The sequence below is a fragment of the Apiospora marii genome, assembly GCF_038362585.1.
Source record: "Apiospora marii strain CBS 49790 chromosome Unknown utg000003l_segment0_segment0, whole genome shotgun sequence".
In the NCBI taxonomy this organism is placed as follows: domain Eukaryota; kingdom Fungi; phylum Ascomycota; class Sordariomycetes; order Amphisphaeriales; family Apiosporaceae; genus Apiospora; species Apiospora marii.
Genome location: NW_027117374.1, coordinates 4,338,037 through 4,358,722, shown reverse-complemented (window position 1 = coordinate 4,358,722; position 20,686 = coordinate 4,338,037). Strand labels below are relative to the sequence as shown.

The following is a 20,686-nucleotide window of genomic DNA, read 5'->3' as shown; positions in this document are numbered from 1 at the left end:
GCAATGGGCCATTCTCGTCCATGTCCAATATTGGTCGACGTATTGTGGAAGTTACGTGGATTATTCTGTACTACACACAGCCCATTGACTTTGTATTCCCGTGGTCAACTTACAAGATATGCTTATTATCGAAGCTGATTGGCTTTACAGGTCTGAGTAGACTTATAAGTGAGTTGACAGCGGCCCAAGGTCCCGCTTTATGGAAGCAGGCAGGGTGTAATCACAATTCAACAGGGCGCAGTCTACGAGGTAATCTGCACTCCAGTACTTGCAAGACAAACCAATGTGCTCTACCACACTGGATCCTAGCACTTGCGATATACTTATTATATACGCCCGGAACATCGTTACAACCATTCGTGTAGCTGATTTGACAATAAGTTTAGCAGCTTCCCTCTGAGGATGGTAAGGCTAAATCAGCTAATTAACTTGTGATGGGAAAACCCAATTCTATCAGATAGGCATCGTAAAAGGAGTGAGTTATGGATTCACATGCACTCTAGTTTGATCCGATCAATGGCAGGGTATCAGTCATGATATCATAGAGACAGAGCAAGGCAACCATATTTTCTACGGACCCTTTCTCCCATTCGACAACTAGCATTCTCTGATCTGATATGTCGGTGAAACATGGTATGACAACTACTTCTGTATGAATATAAGATATAGTTTTCGGAACCTCACCCATCAGGTCGACGCTGCAGTGCTAACCTACCTAAGACCGCTATTGTAGGGCGCATATCATCGCACGCGAGGAATGGGGTAAAGCTAACAAAGATGATCTGATGACGGGCGTTCATCAATAGCGCAGGTAACGAAGGCAATATGAAACGCCATGATACCTGGCGAGGCTTTTTCTTGATGCTAATCAGCACAATCATACATTGGAACTTCGTCCCGGGAAGGTGCAGATCCAACACATAGCCACAGTAGGGCTTAACTCCCAAGGGGGTGGATACAGAGTCGCTTCGTTTAATACATCTGTCAATAAATCTCCTCACACCGACGCTCAAATGCAGCTTGTTAGTTGTTGTTGAATACATTCAGTACGTAACATGGGCGTAGCCGGCTGAAGAGAGATTTTCACTATGACTCACAAACGATGACAAGCTGCTATTCGATTGGTTAAGAAGCCCCAGGCATTCGCATACGTTTTCGGTCACCGCACACTATGACTATATCCAAAGTCAGCTTGGTAGCCTACATTGAAGAAATCTTTGGCTAACTAAGTACCTACCTCGTCACAATACCGCTTGCTTACCCCTCTCAGAACTGGCTAGGGAACCAGAATTTTAACTGATTGGCGTCAGTGGTCTCTGTTTCGTTGGGTAACCGTCGTGTTCAGGGAGGGGTACCTACTGCAGTAGTCCTCGATACAATATAAATATATTTAGCCAGCCGTTTCCAGACGGATTCTTTCGACCTCTGCATCTTGTCAACCGTTCGTCTACCCACAGAGCTTTTGCACTTCTAACTTTAACATTCCCATCTGGTTCCTAGCACCTCCCTATTTACTCTCACCATAGCACTTTAATGCATGATGATCTCCTGGTTCCGTTCCTCTCTCATAGGAGCCATGCACGCATCCGACCTGACCAGGTACAATTTAAACACGGTGATCCCGTGGATCTCGATCCTTCTAGCCGTGGCTCTGTTTCCATACTCTCGAGCAACAGTGACGCTGGTACACATGTTGACAGCAGTAATTAAATGGTTCGGGAATGCATTGGGGGGAGTATGCCCTTAGATGGTTGGACGATGGCTACCGAATGGTTCCGGATCGCCATGGCAGGAGCCATGTCCGCATGCTACCTCCTCGAGCCATTCAAGAAGGTGGAAACCAGCGCCCGAAATGTCAAGCCCTTCATTTGGCTGACGTCCTTGGTCGTCCTAGTTACGTTGATGGATATGGCTGCTTGGTTTAGCTGGTCGGACCTATCCGAAGATGAGATTCCCACCGCGACGGCCATCTACGGCGTTGGGGCTATCTCACAGCTCAACGGCCTTTGGGACTTCGACAAGCAGCCGCCATGGCACTCCTATATTGGATTATGGACTCTGATGCTCATTTTCGACACGCTTTTGATTGTCCAACACACCATGACGGTGCTGTCCGCCTCGACCACACCTATGCCCGCCTTGTTTGGCAGCACCGTGGCTGCTCTCTCGCGATCCGTTCTGGTTCTCGCGCTCCTGTGTTGGTTTATAGGAACCGGCGCGACGGCTCAAACGAAGGGAGTTGGGGCGGTGGACACCAAAGCCCCGAAGAACAATAATAACTCTCCAGTCTGTGCCCCGTTCGACGCTTCCGACAACCCCGACGACGACAACGACGAAGACGAAGACGACGAAAAAGTGGCGATGGATTCTGATGATGAGGAAAACGAAGCCATGTTGCAGAAGCTTATCGAAAAACAGATTGACAAGGCTGGATCAAAGTGGAAATGGCTTTGCCAATTCTTCGACCTCTTCTGGCCCTGGATGTGGCCTCAAGGCCAACGGATGTTGCAGTTGAGATTGGGTCTCACAACTGTAATAACCTTGCTGCAGACCTTCATTGATGTCATCGAGCCGAAGCTGTACGGCGAAATGGTCGACAGCTTCGTCGAAGCGACCCATCAGCGAAGCCTATGCGCGGTTTGGAAGCCCTTCCTAAAATTAATTGTAATCAGAGTCGTCAATTCACCAATCCTTCCGACTCTGAAAGACCTTCTCTGGCTAGAAGTCGACATGTGGAGGGACAGAAAGCGGGACACCGACATTCGCGAACACCTGTTTAGGCTTGACGCGTCCTTTTACGACAGATTCCAGGCAAGGGATATTTTGCGTGCTGTCAATCTTGGATATGACGTAACTGGTGCGCTAGACTTCATCGCCTTCACGGATTTGCCCAATCTTGTTGCGTTCATTGGCGCCGCCTACGAGATGTCTGATACCTACGGGCCGCGCGTCGTCCTGGTCCTGGTGTATGTTATGTTGTTTCATGCGATCTGTGCCAAGCGCTCCTTCAAAAGCACCATTTCCAAGTGGGACGAGGTTGAAACGACGGGCGACAAACTAAACCAACGCTTTGAAAACGGCGTGTTCGCGTGGGTGACGGTCAAGCGGCACAACCAGGCGGGCGTCGAGAACACGTCTTTCGCTGACGAGTGGTCAATTCATCAAAAACAACATCGCCTTCTGGCCATGACTAACGCGACCTATCACTGTGCTTCGAGAATCATCACTCAAAGCGGCTATTACATCGCTCTGCTGCTGTACTTGGCCCGAGGCATCACGACAAGCACCTATTCAACAGGAAACTTAGTGTCTTTCAATAGCTACTGGAACCTTTTGCTTGTTCCTATGCTCTCCATCATCAACAGCCCACGCAGGTTGCTCTCGCAGGTTTATGCCGCTGCCCGCCTGAGTAGCATTCTAGAAACCAAGCCCTCCATTATGGAAGGCGCCGAGACACTCGATCCAGGCCCGTCCGAGGTGATCATAAAGAATGCCGAGTTCAGTTACGGCAAGAAGTTAATCTTCAAAGACCTAAACCTCAAGTTTCCAGGGGGTCAAACTAGCGCAATCATCGGCCGATCCGGCGTCGGCAAGTCGACAATCTTGGATGCCCTCCTTCGCATTCGAGAATTATCGAAGGGGACTGTCACCATTGGCAAGAAGGAGATTCATGAAATCAAGTTTGAATCGTGAGCAAACCCTCAGCTGCCCCCTCTCCAGGCTAAACTTTTGTGAATACCGGGATACTGACTGGGCCACACCAATTCTTTAATTACTGAAGTCTGCGATCACACATTGGCATCATGCCCCAGATCGCGGACAACCTCATTTTCGACGAATCCATCATGTACAATGTTCGTTACGCGAAGCCATCGGCTTCCGACGAGGACGTCCATAGGGCTTGTGGCCAAGCGCAACTTCACGAAGATATCGAAGCCCGCGAGAAGGGATACAGCTCTAACGCGCGGTAAGTGATCTCCCCAGGACATGCACGGAAGATTGGGCTAGATAATGTTACGGCGACTGATTATGTGCGCTTCCCGACGCCAGCACGCTATCGGGCGGACAGAAGCAGCGGCTCCTCTGTGCCCGCTTATTTCTCGGCCAGCCGCAAATCATCCTGTTAGATGAGCCCGTAGCATCTCTCGACGGTACCAACGCAGCGAAAATTCAACAGGAGTTGGCCAAACACTTCGCCGGCCGCACAATCATCATGGTGTCGTATGAGAATCTTCCTCCCATTGGTGCCTACAAGGGCTCGTTTACTAACGATCTACAGACACTTGATGTCATCCGTCATGACCGCCGATAGGATCTATGTCCTTGGTGAGGAGGGGCGGGTGATCCAGACCGGCACGCATAACTCCCTCATGTTGGAAACAGGTGGAGAATATGCCGGCCTCTGGCGCAACCACATGGGCAGGGCTCCGGTGGAGCGGACGGTGGAGGAAATGCTCGATGCTGTCTGACTGCATTCCGAGCCTGTACTTGGGGGATAGGGGTTTACAGAGATATTGGCGAAAACAGCTTCCGGTCAGGATTTGACAGTGAAAAGTCAAGACAGTCGTCACGAAAGGGATTATTCAGGCATGAGTACTTCCACGGCTGGCGAAAAGCAGCGCTATCATGTGTGGTAGAACTTCACAGTGAAATCGGGTCATTAGCACGAAGGCTGTAGGGCCCACTAGATTACGAGGTTGGGATCAGCTAGTTTACCCTGTTGTACACAAAGCCTTCCTAACGCAAAACTGCTACAAAAACTTGTCAGCTTCTTATCAGTTAAGGGCTACTGAGCCGCACCTTGCTTTATTGGAGTGATTGGGTTAGCAGGCTGTGTCCCTTATGCTTCTGCTAGCTGATATCAACGAGGTCGGGAAACAGCTTGGCCGCAAGCTGTAAGGAGAAGGGATTGGCCAACGCAGCAAAATAATCGGCACGAATCGAACGAGGGATTGGACTGTGTTCCATCGTAATTGCTGATTTCTCGGAGTCGACGCTATTCAGTTCTAAGCAGCCGAGAAGCCAGTCATCCTTGCAGTGAATGTAATGATCTGCTAAGGTCGCAGATTGCCTTCCTGCCAGTACTACGCGTTTAGAGGCTACAATAGCCATTAGGGCCTTCGCATATCACGGGACGCCTCTCAAGATGGGGGTTTGCACGGCGGCCTCAGTCTCCCACCGTTGTGAGGGACGTGGGTACAACGTGGTTGTAATGGTGTAGATAATGACGTAATGTGAAACGTCAAGGGAAGCAATGCCACTCGTAAATTGTTGAGTTCTGGCACCAGTTGCAAGCGATTAGACTAGCAGACACGACTTCGAAAGATTAGCCAAACATCCTTGCTGATGAGAAATTTTATCTACGCCTTCCGGATGCGAGATACCAGTAGATTGCCAAAGCTAGGCAGGTGAAGATTGCCCTTGAGACCGTGGCTGGAATGTCATTGGATGCAAACTGCGCCATAGCGTCGCAATGAGTCGCGACTCGGACCAACCACGAGAATCCAGCACTTCTCTCCAACGTTGTAACAACGACTGGTCTCTCGTCTTCCAGATAGTGGCCCTGCACCCAGCAGTTGGACAAAGCACCCGAGAGAGCCAGACTGACAAGAGGATCGACGAAGTAAAAGGGTTAGCCACCAGTCCAATAACCCCATGATTGGATAGGAGGCTGCGTCTTTGAAACCTTTGTTCAGCCTACATGTACGTCGTAGCCATCCAGGTCCTTCGCACCGGAAACAGCGAAACAGACCCAAAGAACGATAGGGCCCAGCGTCGCATCATCTCATCTGGGTGTGGGGGGTAGTGAGAGTCGGCCTCAGAGGGTGGCTTGTATGACCTCTGGCGGCCACCGAAACAGCGACGTATCGTCATGATGCGACCCGGGCTGGGTCTTGAACCTTGAGTTCGCGCCCTGCTTCTTGATTGCGTTCGTGGGAATCTATATTCGTCTGCAATTTTGGTCCAATTTGCGTTCAGGTTGGCTGAGGGAAATCAGGACATGGTCTAGTCGAGCGACGTAAAGAGAATGTAGTTTTTGGTCTGGTAGCCTAAACACAGGGTGTGGAGACGAGTATCCATCAACAAATCACAATCTGCCTTCACCGTGATATAGTATATTTTGTCACCAATAACTCACCAACGTCTGGCGTAGCTCATGGTGATCTAACTAGTGAGCTGCCTAGTGGACCTCGAAATGAATTCTTGCGATACTGGGATGAGTAAAGCATGGTGGTCACCTGGGTTATGTACGCAGCATGGGCCACATAATCCCGAACTGCTCGAGTCGTTTCGACCGGTCAAGGTTCTTCACAACCAGCCCTTCCTGCTATTGGGGCGGATGCGCAACCTTGATTCTGGCTACAACGGAATGGCAGTGGTGGTGCAGAGAAGATGCTTTTATGCAACGTTGGCGGTGACTCATTGCGGCGATACGGGCCCTTCGGTTCCTTTGTATCCAACGAAATCTCCCATCTACTTGCCACTAGTTGACTACCCCTGAATGAACCCCTGTATCGCAGCATGTCGCCGAGCTGGCGAGATCTGCAGTCCAAGTGTCCAGCCGCACCTCAAGCAGAGAAGCTCGAAGACTTGGCAAGCTGTGTTGCGTTGAAAACATGGCCAGGGATGGACCAGTATCGAGCTACGGTTCGCCAGCTTGAAGGGCTCCACAAACTTCATACGGCAGCATGCGTGCTCATGGCACCTAGCGCGGACATGGAGGCGCGACAGGAGTACCTCGCAAAACGTGAACATTACCACAATCAACAAGCGCCAATTTACAGCACATTCCTGATGCGGCGCCGCCTAGACAGCACATTCCTAGACAAGCCGGTGTGCAAACTACAGCGGGTGGTACCTATTACGAAAGACTGCCCGGTGGACCCAAGCTTCGTCACTCTCTTCCGACCGCTGGAGGCAGAGTTTGAGCAGTACGTCGAGGAGACTCTGGGGACTAGGATGAGAGCGTGGCGCGATCAAGGCTCTCGACCCCAAGACAAACCCACCCGCGAAGGAGTTCTCCGATCAAGCCTCACCCGGCTACGAGACCAGAGGATTTATACCGTATTTCCTTCACTGCTGCGGCTGTACGGCGAAGGGCGCCTACCCGACCTTCCACCCATCAGACCTGAGGCTGTGGGCGAACATATGCTCGTTGTGCAGTCGTCGAACCCCGAGATAGCGAAACGTTCTCCCTTTTACAAGCACATCCTTACCATCGCCCGCAATTTGACGAAAATAGACGAACTAGATGCCATCCTCGATCGCGTCCTCGAAGACCGCCGGAAGCATCCGCAAAGGGTTCGCGCCGTGCCTAAGAACGTATTGATATTTGCCGAGGTCCCAGCCAATACATTCCTCGTGTATTTGTACCTGTTGCGCCGTCGTGCCCGCCAGTTCGATCTGAACCTGGTACATCGTCAAGTGCCGCACGCCGACCGCTTGGAAATGATAGATGCTTTCCGCGCGTGGGATAAAGAAAGGCCAGTGATACACATCTGTACTCCCCGGCTTGGCGGGAGTGGCATCGATATGACTCGAGCTTCTTACATCATTTTTGTTGACCTCACCCTCATGCAGAGAGACGAGGACCAAGCGATCGGCCGGGTGAACCGTCCAGCCCAGACGATGCCGATCGAAGCCTACGTTCTCAAGGCTACTGGTGCCAGAGTGGAGGAGTTAATTGACAACCGCAAGAGGATGCGCGAGACGCTGTCTCGTAGTCAGAAATAGTCGTTGGTCTTGCCGAACAGTGGTTAATAGAATGTTGGTGGAAAGGGGCAGCAATATGAATTTTTGCTTGATATATTCGCTTTTGTACTAGGGATCACGTCTACATTGTATGTAAGGAATAGCGGAAGTAAACTATTAGTGATTCACAGCCAACGTTGCACCGAAGTAATTTCTTTGCACCACCGCAATCATTACAACCAATTGTCTCCTTACCACCCGCAATGGAGTGCTCGTAGGTAGCTGGAATCCCGGTGACAATACCAGGTTTATTCCATTTGCTCAGTCGCCAATGAATTTCAACCAAGACCGAGGCTGCACATCCAACCCATTGGTAGGAAGGGGCAGCGTGCTAATTGTGCAGAACTTTAGCCGGTCGAAACTATCCGCTAACGAGGGCCTTACTGGTGTCGCAAGGCGTGGATCGTCAACAGCCGTATGCAGGAGTGTTTCTAACACGGACTAGTGCTTCTTGTCTAAAGGAGTAGCCATCGACATAGAAATCGAGAGGCATGTTGTGAAAGAGAGAAGCCAGCGTTTACCTTCCCCATCTAGCACACACCAGTTGCAGACCGTTGCTACATCGCCATCCCGCCGCTCGCTTCTGAGGGCCGATTGGAGCCACCTGTCCGGACGTGCCCACCATCTTCACCTTGTCCAGTGCGCAGGCGACACGAAGCAGGTTGCCTGCGCCCCCAAAATCCTCCGGGCCAACCAAGCTGGTACAATGGACGCATACCAAGCGAATCCCACATAATCCAGTCCAATCTAACAGCACTTGGAAGTAGTGATCCATGCAAGCTGAGCCAAAAGTCGTAGTTAGGAGGCCGGGGACAAGGAGCACATCAGGAGTACGTTTCCCCGTTCTTCGTGGACGATGTAACGTACTGGCAGCCTGCATGCCCTCAATTCGAGGCATCGAACCGTTGCTCGTCATGTAATAATGCTGGGTTGTGTCACCTGTGCGGCAGCCAGGACTTTATCGCAGGATAGGACCTTGCTCGAGATGAACATAGAAAAGTGCGATCCGTGATGTTTTGGGAGCTCCGGGCACACCAGCATACGGAGGGATGCCGGTTCCAGACTGCTGTAACCGTCTGAGCGAATCATATCAATTCGGCAACAACCACTCAACCACATCGATATGGGCGAGGCTGGGCCACTCACCGTCGCAGGAGGTGAAACTCTTGTGTTTGCCAAATTCACCTTCTCTGGCGTTCCTCCTACTTGTGCACGGCACTTTCGATGCCTCTCCAGTGGTCAGAGTGAGGATAACGATTAAGCAAGATGGGGATGGGATTCGACGACTTCGTACTTTTCGAAACGAATACCGACCACGATAGCGAGTGGACTGTCAGCCTTTTTCCGACATCATCCCCTATAGCGCAATGGCCTGAAGGCGATGCACGCTGCGCAATCCAAAAAATAAGAGAAGAGCGGAAAACTCTTATTTGGTACCGTGCTCTCGATCTGTTAGAATAACTAAGGATTGCTAATCATTGCTTAGCATATATTGTCGACTGAGCCAAGGGCAGCTGTCGGAGGGCCCCCTCGCAGTACCCATATGTAACAGATGCTCAGGCGTGGGCAAGGCTTCTACGCCAGCCTTAAGAAGCAGTGTGCTCCCAGAACGCAAGTCTAGGAATGGAGGTCATGAACGAAGTTCGATGCAGCAATTAGAAAGGCCTCGCGATAGGCAATCGGCCTCCGCAGCAAATTGGCCGTCAGGGACGGAAGGATGGCTCCATGCATACAACAGGCAAAACTAGCTGGTCCTGTAGCAATCGCGAGGGGAACGGATTAGTCCCTTTTCGTAACCGCGGCGGCCCCAAACGACGAGGGCGAGCTGGCAAAAATGCGCTGCCGCCGCCGTTGTGGGTCGTCTCCATGCTGTAGCCGTAATCATTATTCAGGCTGAGTCTCCTTCTTTCACCGGATCGTGTAGGTTTCACAAGTCTAGAGTGGGTAATTCAAACCGTACGTCACTGGATTGCATCCTGACCAATAGTCACGGCGGGACGTCTGGATTTCCCTTAAGAGAGCCTCCGTGTGGCACGGGCCACAGAATCCCGAACTGCTCGGCTCATTTCGACAGGTCAAGATTCTATACAGCTAGCGTTAAATGCGTTCGGATAGCTGCGCATGGGCGCTCCCTGGCTAGGACTAATGAAACAGCGGCGGATTCTTTGGGCGAAATAGCTGGTGCAGAGAGGATCCTACATACAGCGCTACCTGCACGTAGTACTTGCAGGAAACTACCAGCAATCTGCGAGCTTAGTGGACTACCGCGGGATGAGCTGAAACCCAGCCTGGTGGCCCAGCATTTAACTGCTAATGTCAAAAGGTTCCCTGGTGACAACGTACATATCAGCTAACAGGGGCATTAGAGACGCACCTTGATATCCAATCACTCCTGTGTAACAAGCGATAAGGTGGTGGGCACGTTCGGGCAGTTGGCTGTGACTCATTCATGAAGCTTCCGAGTAGCTCTGCGAGTCAAGCAAGTGAGAGCCTAGTCGTCGTGCAGGTAAGCTCAAGGAAGCAGGAGGTTGGGGCCGCTGTCTGACCCAAGAGATCGCTCTGATTGACCGGTGTGGGCACTGCAACAGTAGCTCACATGTTTTCATGCGGTGTCTCCATTTCTCACCATCAAATGTGCGGTCAGCGCTGCTAACGTGCTTGCATATTTCACAAAGTACTGGGCCGTGCCGTATTATGCCTATTGCGGGGAAGGGGCGGTTAGATTACCCGACATTTCAACGAATCAGAAATACCTATTTAACTGATCACAGGCAATCTCGCACAGATGCCAAGCACGAGCCACCAACCGATAACCAATCAACCTACCGCACCTCGAATGATTGTAACTTTCCAACTTGCCTTTTCTACGCCGCCATCCCAATCCCAACACGACTTCACGACTATACCTCCTCGACCCTCCATCATGATAAACGGTCGGGTTTCTAAGTTTCGTCGTCGGGCGAAGATATCAAAGAACCTACAGCAACAGCTGCTAGCTGCTCTTGCGTGGAGAGGTATAGTCCAGAACGCCTAGTAGGCTCGGCGTGATGTGCTAATTCATCAGCAGAGGTCGAGTCGCCATCGAATCCATTACAGCAAACACCCCCAGTGGTCGAAGATCAACACGCGCAATCTTCCAAAAGGCCGTTGGATACAACGTCTGTGATTGATACCGTGCCTACGAAGAAACGCCGTTTGACGCCGACAGACGGACTGCTTGCGTTGGAGGAAGCTGGAGAGGAGCGTAAAGACCTTTCAGCGCAGGTATGTTAACAATTTCTGGTCTGAGAGAAGCTAAAAGCTAATGTGGGAGACACCACAGACGACTCTGCGCCAACCAGAGCCGCAGCGCCCAAAGCAGCCATACGCATGGTTTCTCGACAACTCGGTCGACTTGGTTTATGATTCCACTGTCATCAACTGGCTCGAAACTATTGAACAGGAGCGGCTGGGGCATTGCCGTTCGGACAGCGATATTTGCCGATCATTCAGCCCCCCGATATCTAGGCGACATACACAATCCGTGCCAGAAATGAGTTACACGCGCGATAACGAAGGCTACGCTGTGCCCCCCACACCGATATCGGCCGAATCTTCATTTGTTGACGGTAAAGTATGGGCGCCATCACAGGCAGGCTCATTCACGCAGTCCGACTTCACTGGGGCCACGCCGGCTTCAGGACGGTCGTCTGCAAGGAGCCTAGTCGAGGATCCGTTGTACCGGTCGATCAATTTGGCTGCGAACAATATTCATATGCGTCCTCTTCGCGAGCAATATCCAGAACACATCGCTGGTCTTGTTGATGATATGAGTCGCGACCGTAACTCCCCAGCTCCAACTCTAGACGAAATACTTGGAGATGAGGAATTGAATGAACTCTGGATGGGTACTGGAGAGCCAGAAGTAGAGGGCTACTTCAGAGACCATCTATTCTCGAAGCCTGCGCCGTCCGATACTTTGAAACGCAGCGAGAGACAGCCAATGACCAAGCATACGGTCCCGACTACCGGATCCACCTACAAGGTCAGCACTCCTGTGCCGGACATGCTCTACGGATACAACCGCCAGAAGTCCTTCCCTCAACAACATCTCCAGCTTTTGTCGATGGGTACCGAAATGGTAGCCAACAATCAGTACCAACCCTTGTTGTATCCGTTCTTCGCCATTGAGTTCAAGGGTGATGGTGGAAGTATGTGGGTGGCTACAAACCAATGCCTTGGGGATTCAGCATCCTGTGTTCAGGTTGCTGAACGACTCAATAAACGTCTCAAGCATGTCCAAAGTGAGGCAATCAAGCAAATTGATAGTGCGGCCTTCAGTATAGCCATGAACGGTACCGAGGCTAGACTGTATATCTCCTGGAAACACAACGATCTGGACTATTACATGGCGAACGTCAGAAGTTTCTTGTTACAAGACCCTCAACATTACTTGGAATTTCGTAAGTACGTTCGAAACATCATCGACTGGGGTGCAGACAAGCGTCTTCAAGAAATTCAACAGTCTTTAGACTTGCTTCTAGAAGAAGGCAAAAGAAAGGCCTCGGAGGTCGCAAAAACTCGCCCGCGGCCCTCTGCTAGCTCTGCCAGCAGCAAAAGGCGCAAAGGAGAGGCCTAGTAGCACAAGGGGGCAACATGTGGTAGGAACGGAGCAACTATATAATGAGCCTATTTCTTATGCAGAGGAAGGAGAGGCATCGCCCACGACATGGTAGAGTGGCAAGGCCTCGTGACCGAAGTGGGAGAAGGGTAAACATCGAAGATAGACGATGACAAATTGAGAGACTTCCTGAATTATTGATGGCAAAACAGATGTCTATAGATAAACAGCTCAAAGGCTCGACCTCGCCCAGTCTACAAAAGGAGATCGATCTCCTACACGACACCATACAGGGGGTATTGGAAGAGACGAAAGACATGCTGAAAGATAGCAAGCTACCTGATGGAATTTAGAAATACATGGCTGTTAACTCCACCCGTGAGCCTTGACCGTGCCTGCGATGCCAATAAACTAGAACCAGCCTCCCTGGGACCTCGTCACGGGCTTTCGGGAGCGCGGGGTGCGAGGAACAGGCCCTTTGGTCCGCTTCCTGATACCGGCGCCTACAGACACCAGGCTCGGCCGCGGACTCGGTACGAGGCTCGGCGAGTTTCCCTCGGAGCTGGGGCCGGAGGTAAAAGACCCGCTTGCCGTCGAGCTGGCCGAGCTGCTGGAGCTGGACGAGTCGGAAGCGCCATAGTTGGCGCGGGCCGCGACCGTGTCGAAATGATCGGGGCCGAACGAGTTGTGTGCGTACACGGTGGCGGTCTGGACGCGGGCCAGGAACTCGCCATCGGTCACGAACCGGGACAGGACGCCGTCCTTCTCGATGAACAGCGCGCAGCGGGCCGACGACAGCTTGTTCAGGTCGTGGCACTTCTTCATGAGGCCCATGCTGCGGGTCTTGACGGCGCGGGGTGAAGACATGTTGAAGGGTGGTGTGAGAAGAGGAGACGATGGTGGGTAAGAGGGTTTCGCGATTGCGTCTTCCCTTTCCCGGTCTCTGTCCCCTACTCTTATAGCGGTCCTTGGTGTCGATCCAGTTCGGCGTTTTCGAATTACAGAATCGTGCTACCCCTGCCGTAGCCCAACGCGCGCGCGTACGGTCTAAATTTGGATCTCGCCAAAGCGGCTGAAACACGAGGCGCATTCGTTTTACGTATATGTAGCCGCTTGGGGTAGTCCCTTCTTCGGTCTCCCGGTGGGCTCACGTCCAGCCGTGTACGTCGCAGGGTCCAGCACCCTTATGGACCGCCTACCGACCGAGCTCCTCGGGGCTGTCCTTGCCCACCTCCCCGTGCGGGACGTCAAGGCTACTCGCCTGACCTGCAAAGTGCTCGCGGCCGTCGCCTTTCCGCTGCTCTGCACCCACCTCTCCGCCCTAAACCTCCTCTACCGCCTAGAGGACTTGGAGGCGTTTCTGACATCGGTAGGCCCGCTGGCGTCCACCAAGCAGCTCACGCTCTACCACGGGACCTGGCCCGTCTGTACGAGGGCGGAGTGGGAAGTCCACCCACTTCAGCAGTACGATACGCACCCGCAAGCCTTCCTCCGCGACCGGACAGGAGCCCAGCAGCTCGCGGCAGACGTCGCTTACGAGAGATACGATGAGTTCATGCAGTCGGAAGCGTCTCGGGACCGGCGCCGCGACATAGCGAGGCTCCGACGGATCCTCCGCCTTCTCCCGAACCTGCAGACGATCACCGTATCGCAGCTGCAGGCGAGGCCACGCGAGCGGGAGGAGTGCATCCAGTATGCCCGCCTCCGAAAGCAGATCTGGATGTTTCCGCTGGTTCGAGATACGATAGACGGCCTGCTGGACGCGCTTTCCGATCTCTTGCTGGAATGTCCCCGCGTCCAAGCGCTCGAGCTTCGCGGAAGGGTGAGCCTGCGTCCGAGACGGGACTACCCGAGCATTAGGATGGTGACCCAGCTGGTTCTCCAGCCGGCTAACCTTTCGGGAAGCGACGCAGGAGCGCTGTTGGCCGTCTTGGAGATGTTTCCCAACCTCCGCGAGCTCTCGGTCGGGTCTGGGAAGACGAGCCGGCCTGGACCGCCGCTCGCACTGAGTGGAGGGGTGTGGCATCGACTGCGCACCATCGCCCTGGACGGGCTCTGCGTGAGAGAAGACGCCCTGGTCGGGACGATGAGGAACAGCCAGGCGCTGGCAAGGATGGCCCTCCTCAACATCACACTGGCCCAGGGGACGTGGCGATCCTTCTGCTCGGAAGCGAGGAAGCTTCGAGGCCGGATCGAACTCCAGGTCGCGGGCACCATCGACGGGCTGGACCCCGCCTGCTGCCGGGTGGACCTTCGCGGACATAGGGCACTGCTCTTAGATCGGTTTCTCACCGGGGCACTCTCCTTTTGGCCGTTTGACTCCGCAGCTGGGCGGATAACGTGCGCGATGTAGGTTTTAGAAACCGATTCCCGTTAGCAGTAATCGTATCTCGTCCGACCGTATCCCGTCTTCCATGTTCTGTACACCCATCGAGACTACGACTATAAACCCGGGGTGCCTCCCATTGTCGCTCGAATAACACTACCCTCCTCGCCACTGCATTTCACCATGTCTCAGCCACAATCCAGCGACCTCGAATCCCAGGCGAAGGCTCTGCCTCCCATCGGGCGGGAAGCCCGCTATTGGGAGCTGGTGGAGGACATCCTCGAGCGAGCGAAGGAGATTCACCATGAACCGGAAGCCGCCGAGTCTCGTCAGGCGTGCATGACAGTCGAATGCGCGGGGGACATCGTCGAACTCCTCCAATTGCCTTATGCGCCTCGAACCGAGCAGATCGAGGAATACTTCCAAAGCCTGGTGGGCGACGAGGCCAAGGAGCTGTACTTTTTCATGTGCAAAGTCGTCGATGCGCTAGGGTTTTTTATTGAACTACAGCACAAGGCGTATGGGAAAGATTCCGAAAAGCACGCGGCTTTCATGCACACCATTTGCGAGTACCTACAGCCCTTGCTACAATTACAGGTGGAGGGGGCTGCGGTCGAGCTAGGAACACCCGCCCGCAGCCACTCCGAAGATACCGTCAAAGCCGAGCCATCGCCAAACTAAGCCACCAGAACCACGCACTGCAGCGGAGGGAGCAAAGGGCGCTTGGGTGCCGGTTATCGACCCGCTAGGTTGTTGTGGTAGGGAGTGGGATATTCGCAGTCTTTACCCAGGCGAGCACATGCACCACCCGTGCGGCCGTTAGCTAGTAGGCCATAGAGCAATACAAAACGTTGACGTACAGAATGGCTTTACCTCGTCGCACTTCTTATGTCGTTCCCGGCAGGTGAGGCATCCTGTCTTTGTCCGCTTGGAGTAGACCCTCCTGTTGAGCATCTTGTGAATTCCCGGTAGCCCGGTACCGTGCTGCTCGTCTTTGGACTGTGGTGGCCTCCGGTACCTCCTCTTCTTCAGCATCTCTCGAATGCTGGGTAATTGGACGTTGTTTGGGCGTCTCTCGGCTGGTGTTCTTGGTTGATGTTGCATTTCCGGCGGGTAACGGCCCGCCTTGAGGGCTTCGTCTTCATCGGGGCTCCACGGTGGCGGCGAGTTGAAGGTGCCTCCTTGTTGGGCGTTGTGCGACGACGACAGCGACGGCGAGGTCGCTTGTTCCGTCGCGGCAGGGCTTGCCGGGCGCAAAGCTTGGCTTATTGGCGAGCACGTTCCGGTGTCCCCTGATTTCCATGACACGGTGCTCGTACTCCCGGAAGGCGACGATCTCGTCAGGTCGATAGGCGAGCCTGGCAGGCCTGCCACGCCCTGGCGTAGGGCCTCCTGATTGTGGCCCGCCGCGTGGGCGGCCATGAGGAGAGACCTGACAGACTCACGTAGGTGTTCGACACTTGCCCACGGCGCCTGAACGCGCCTCAGTTGAATGTCCCGAGCAACACGCTGCATGACTGGAAAGGTGATGGTGATGCGACAACCGATGTCTGCTGGGCTATGCAAAGATGCTGTGCCCTCCAAGACGTACCCAAGAGGGGTTGCGGCCTCTTAAAGATCACGAGAAAGAGTAAGGGAGGGACTGTAGGCGCTACGATGTCTTGGCTATGTGCTATTGGTACTACTCAACATCCTATCCGTCCCAGATGGAAAGCGCACGGTACCAGGGTGCCACATCGCTCTTTCACCATGTTCTCCGAAGCCCGTCCCCTGGTACACAGATGGCTTCATAGCTGCTGTAGCCCCACGAATAGAAGCCCATCCCGATGAGGTAGTAGAGCGCGGCGTTGGTCGCCTGGTAGAGAAGTACGGCGAGCAATGCCGCCAGCGGCAAGACCACGATGCGCAGCGTCAGGCTCGCCTGGAGAGCTGTGCCCGCCAGCGCCGGGGCCGGCAATTCGAGGGCCAGCAGGGCCAGGGCGCAGAGCAGGTTGGTGACTTGCAGAATCGGGACGGGAGCGACGGAACCGTCGAGCGCCGTGGTGAGGAAGTCCCAGAAGATCTTGGGCCAAAGGAAGGCCTGCGCGGTGGCGAGAACGTGGTCTGCGGGCTGTTAGAGGCTAGCTGCGGATGGAGGGGTGGCTCACGTACAAGCGGCGGCGGACAGCACGACGAGACGTGCCAGCTGGGTTTTGATGAGCCGTCCCATCTCTGCGATGACGAACTGGGCACAAACGGTGCGGCAATGTGTGCCTCCTTTAATTGCCCTGGCGGTCTGGTTTCCGAAACCCGAGAGCTGTTGCCCGTGTAGGGGCGAATCGCCCTGTGTCATTGCGGGCGCAGTGCACCCGCAATTCGACGTGGGCCAGCCTAGAACCACGAACACCACGAAAATACATAATCCTTGTGCGTTCGCAGGTCCTCGTCACTGCCTGCATTGCCAGTTTGAACGAGACTAATTACCGCTACAATGGATCCCGCCGGCCGCCACTGTCCCACGGGGACGCTGTGGTATACGTGTGCAGCCAACCTGTTTCGCGGTTGCTGTTCTATTGACCCATGTGCCATGCCTGGGTGCCCTGATGCACCTCGGGGTGGGATCGACGACACCGAACCGTCCTCAATCACAGGTTCGTCAAGCTCCACCAGTCGGGGGACGATACCTGGCACGGTGACTGCGAGCGGGACCACGGCAAGCACGGCTGCTATGGCTGCGACTACTGCTACTGCAGCCCCATATTCTTCATCATCGAAACCCGCCGCATTCTCCGATACGACGGGTCTTTCTACGGCAGCAGCAGTATGCATCGGCGCAGGCGGCATGCTTCTTCTCTTGTCGAGTGTCGCCGGGGTCTGGCTTCTTCGGCGGAAGTGGCGCCAGACCCAGACGCCGTCCAATCAGGGTAGCGGCGGCTCTCCGGCAGGAGAGTCCCCAACAGGGGCTGTCAGCCTGGCCGAGTTAGATGGCGGCCTTGTCGAGTTGGACGGCCACGGGCAGCCTCCATCGGTGCTGCCCGACGTCACAAAATCACAAGCCACATCACCCAGAGCACAAGGTCCATGCATAACCGATTGGGCAGTTTGGTAGACTATGCTAGGTATCAGGACTTCTCAGGACTTCTCAGGACTTCTCAGGACTTCTCAGGACTTCTCAGGACGTCTCAGCAAGACAGCCTTTCCGTCGACATGCAGCTGGAAAGCGCTGACCACATGTCCCTCCCTCCATCCCTGCGCCGGGAGCGGACGGTCCTCGTCCAGGGGCTTTCCCAAATACATCAGACGCAGGCCCCTCCCGTGCTGTGTATGGTCAGCGCGGCCTCTGCGGAAGGCGGGTTTTCGTGCGACGTACAGCTAGGCCGAGCTTCCGCGCGAGCCGATTCCGGACTGTGCGGACCGTATCCCACGGCATAAACTCGACGGCCACGTCGCTTTGCTGCGCATCGCTGGGACGGATGGCCACGGACAAGGGCGAGGCTGGGAGGAGGACCCAGCGGCCGCGGGGCTGCCATGTGTCGGGTATGGAGCCCATGAGACTGTAGTGTACGAAGTAGCTAAGCAATGTTGAAAGCATGGAGGTCAGGGTCGACGTCGGACGCTTTGCATTCGGCAGCGCGAACCGTTTTACTTATACACTTTTTATTATTAGCTGGCATAGATACGTGCCTACGAAATGCCCATCAGTGCTCTCGCCTCCCTCGCTAGCTGGCCGATCGCTTCCTTTCTTTTTTCAAGGTTCCCTACGAGCCGTTCGAAATTGCGATCCGACAATCGCTCGACCCTGGCATGTCAGCACGACACCGACCTCTTGGGGGATGGCTTACTTTTTCGACCCAAACTCCGTCTTGGGCCCCGCCGGCACCAGGGAGAAGACCCCCGTGTCCAATGCGCGATCCAGCGCCGCCCATCTCCGCGCGGCCTTGAGCTTCTTCTTGAGCTGGTCGAGCTTGGTCTGGTACTCTGCGGAAGACGCCGCCACGGTGTCGGCTCGCTCCAGGCCCGGCCACGCCTGCTCCATGAGGATGCGGAGGACTTCGCTGTCCGGGCGGCGATACTGGCGCGCGCCTCTCCTTCTCGTCCTTGAGACGTGTTCGGGGCGGCTCCCAGAGAGCTCCGTCGCCACCCCCTCGTACTGCGCCATGAGCGCCGTGAGATAGAAGCGCCGCTGAATCTCTTGCTTGAAGACCGAGCTTTCGAGCGTGTCGATGGCCCAGACCGCCTCGGCGACGTTCGGCGCCGGGTTCCAGCCCGGCAGCACGCAGGCTCCCGTCTGCGCCCATGCTTCTTTCAGCTCGTCCAGACGCTCTCGGGTCCCGATGGACCCGGCCAGAAGCGGCACGAGTTTTGTGTCGCGCCGGCGGATCGCCTCGGCCCTGGCCCCCGCCCGGACGTCGTCGTTGCGGCAAGGCTCATCGCTGGCCTCGCGGTTGTGTCTAGTGCCGCCAGCCCTCCGCTGGTACCTTCCCGTCGAAGGTGTGGGGGGCGAAAGGCCGGGTGCCGGTCGTAGGCCAGAGGTCTGCCGTCTTGTCGATGCCGGTGTCTGTCGCAGATGGTGACCCAGTGCGTCGCCGGTTTCCTCTATGCCTGATAGCATGTCCGTAACCTGGTCCAGTAAGCGGATCCACTCCTGCTGCATGCGCAGACGATCCGGCGGCGGCGTGCGGGGTAGTGCATTGACTAGGCGCAGAATTGCCTGCTTTGCTTGGACAAAGGTCTTATCAGGTTAGCCAGCGAATTACAACGACGCAATTGCTCTCCTTACCTCCATGATTGCTCATGCCATCTTCGCGCGCTCGTACGGCAAGCACCAAACCGGAATGGAAGACTGGGTAACGCATATATATTTCAATCTGTGGTATTGTTTGCTATTCCCTGCGGTCGGGAATGGAGCCAACCAACTTCAATCAGCCCATACTGGCATCCATTCCTCGATGCTCGCCTAGCGGCAAAAGAAGAACCAACGCGCCAAACTGACCAACGGAAACAGGGCTCCAATTCACGGGATGCCAGTCCCATGCGGCCGAACCTGCGGCGCAAAGACCTGATCGGAGGCTGCAGGGATACACGTGGGGAGTGCAGCCGGCAGCCCTGCCCCACACACCCACCCACCAAGCGAACTCAGGGATCAGCTGGATTGTGGTCAGCTGGATGGTCCAAGAGGTCGGCGAGGTGCGTCAAGCGGGGGTAGACGAGTGTGGCGAACAAGAGAAGGTCGATAAGACGCTCCCCCTTCGAGTTCCATGCCGCCTGCCGCATCGTAGTTCTGTCTCGTCTGCGCGAAGTAGGCAAGGGCACCGTAGAGGGCCGCTTGGTAGCCTAGCAGGTTCCCAATCCGCTCTGGGCGGAATTCTGGCGACGCCAGCGTGGCGTGCAGACTTTCCATGTTGGCCCTCGTAGGACTCGTTAAGATATTCTGTACTGTGCTATGCTCCATTGGGTCAATAATCGTCGCTGATTGGCTTGAGATCGCACACTTTGCATTTTCTTTGACCTTGCTGATCAGCTGAGCGTAGTGCGCTTGGTCGGGGATCGCATTGAGTTGACCGAACATAATGTTTGGCGCTTGGTAGTAGGGCTGCGGCTGCGGCTGCGGCGACACTGCATCGCTTCGGTATTCCGGGGAAGCAGGCGTATTCTGATCTGTCGAGTAGCTTCCCGAGCCCGAACCTCCTAGAGATTCGTTGATGCCATGAATGCCATGGAAACCGTTGAGCCCATTCATTCCGTTGGCGCCGTTGACACTGCTGCCATCGTTGATGCCACGGATGCCGCTCATGCCGTTTACACTAGGAACGCCATTGAAATGGTCGAAAGTGTGAAGAGCGTGCGGGTTGATGCTGCCGTCCATCTTTTTCTACTTGGCTTGTTACGATGGAAATACCGTGCCGCGCCAGTCGACCCTGTTATACGATGTGGCCTGGTCCATTTTCCGTGAACTGTTCTGCTTTCACAGCATCCTTAGGAGACATTCCGGGATCGAAACTTCGGTATTGGAGGCTGGTACCGGTACG

General features: G+C 54.6%; 10 protein-coding genes across 10 annotated transcripts; 5 read left to right on the top strand and 5 right to left on the bottom strand.

The window, feature by feature from the left end:
* Nucleotides 1-1,758: 1,758 nt before the first annotated feature.
* On the top strand, nt 1,759-4,469 carry PG985_004918 (uncharacterized protein; the record flags this gene model as incomplete). Its single annotated transcript, XM_066824687.1, has 4 exons — nt 1,759-3,689; nt 3,782-3,967; nt 4,051-4,221; nt 4,280-4,469. 4 exons carry the CDS (start codon nt 1,759-1,761, stop codon nt 4,467-4,469), a joined length of 2,478 nt encoding a protein of 825 aa, XP_066687847.1.
* A 2,158-nt stretch (nt 4,470-6,627) lies between these two features.
* On the top strand, nt 6,628-7,734 carry PG985_004917 (uncharacterized protein; the record flags this gene model as incomplete). Its single annotated transcript, XM_066824686.1, has 1 exon — nt 6,628-7,734. The coding sequence occupies one exon, from the start codon at nt 6,628-6,630 to the stop codon at nt 7,732-7,734; it is 1,107 nt and encodes a 368-aa protein (XP_066687846.1).
* Nucleotides 7,735-10,675: 2,941 nt separating this feature from the next.
* On the top strand, nt 10,676-12,370 carry PG985_004916 (uncharacterized protein; the record flags this gene model as incomplete). The annotated part of the gene is made up of 3 exons (XM_066824685.1): nt 10,676-10,766; nt 10,820-11,016; nt 11,075-12,370. 3 exons carry the CDS (start codon nt 10,676-10,678, stop codon nt 12,368-12,370), a joined length of 1,584 nt encoding a protein of 527 aa, XP_066687845.1.
* Nucleotides 12,371-12,763: 393 nt separating this feature from the next.
* Nucleotides 12,764-13,219, bottom strand: PG985_004915 (uncharacterized protein; the record flags this gene model as incomplete). The annotated part of the gene is made up of 1 exon (XM_066824684.1): nt 12,764-13,219. The coding sequence occupies one exon, from the start codon at nt 13,217-13,219 to the stop codon at nt 12,764-12,766; it is 456 nt and encodes a 151-aa protein (XP_066687844.1).
* A 319-nt stretch (nt 13,220-13,538) lies between these two features.
* PG985_004914 (uncharacterized protein) lies at nt 13,539-14,705 on the top strand (the record flags this gene model as incomplete). Its single annotated transcript, XM_066824683.1, has 1 exon — nt 13,539-14,705. One exon carries the CDS (start codon nt 13,539-13,541, stop codon nt 14,703-14,705), a length of 1,167 nt encoding a protein of 388 aa, XP_066687843.1.
* Nucleotides 14,706-14,861: 156 nt separating this feature from the next.
* On the top strand, nt 14,862-15,359 carry PG985_004913 (uncharacterized protein; the record flags this gene model as incomplete). Its single annotated transcript, XM_066824682.1, has 1 exon — nt 14,862-15,359. One exon carries the CDS (start codon nt 14,862-14,864, stop codon nt 15,357-15,359), a length of 498 nt encoding a protein of 165 aa, XP_066687842.1.
* A 138-nt stretch (nt 15,360-15,497) lies between these two features.
* On the bottom strand, nt 15,498-16,100 carry PG985_004912 (uncharacterized protein; the record flags this gene model as incomplete). The annotated part of the gene is made up of 1 exon (XM_066824681.1): nt 15,498-16,100. The coding sequence occupies one exon, from the start codon at nt 16,098-16,100 to the stop codon at nt 15,498-15,500; it is 603 nt and encodes a 200-aa protein (XP_066687841.1).
* A 322-nt stretch (nt 16,101-16,422) lies between these two features.
* Nucleotides 16,423-17,740, bottom strand: PG985_004911 (PRO41 protein- variant; the record flags this gene model as incomplete). Its single annotated transcript, XM_066824680.1, has 2 exons — nt 16,423-16,758; nt 17,711-17,740. 2 exons carry the CDS (start codon nt 17,738-17,740, stop codon nt 16,423-16,425), a joined length of 366 nt encoding a protein of 121 aa, XP_066687840.1.
* Nucleotides 17,741-17,819: 79 nt separating this feature from the next.
* Nucleotides 17,820-19,443, bottom strand: PG985_004910 (uncharacterized protein; the record flags this gene model as incomplete). The annotated part of the gene is made up of 4 exons (XM_066824679.1): nt 17,820-17,975; nt 18,028-18,211; nt 18,500-19,389; nt 19,438-19,443. 4 exons carry the CDS (start codon nt 19,441-19,443, stop codon nt 17,820-17,822), a joined length of 1,236 nt encoding a protein of 411 aa, XP_066687839.1.
* Nucleotides 19,444-19,815: 372 nt separating this feature from the next.
* PG985_004909 (uncharacterized protein) lies at nt 19,816-20,523 on the bottom strand (the record flags this gene model as incomplete). The annotated part of the gene is made up of 1 exon (XM_066824678.1): nt 19,816-20,523. One exon carries the CDS (start codon nt 20,521-20,523, stop codon nt 19,816-19,818), a length of 708 nt encoding a protein of 235 aa, XP_066687838.1.
* Nucleotides 20,524-20,686: the final 163 nt, after the last annotated feature.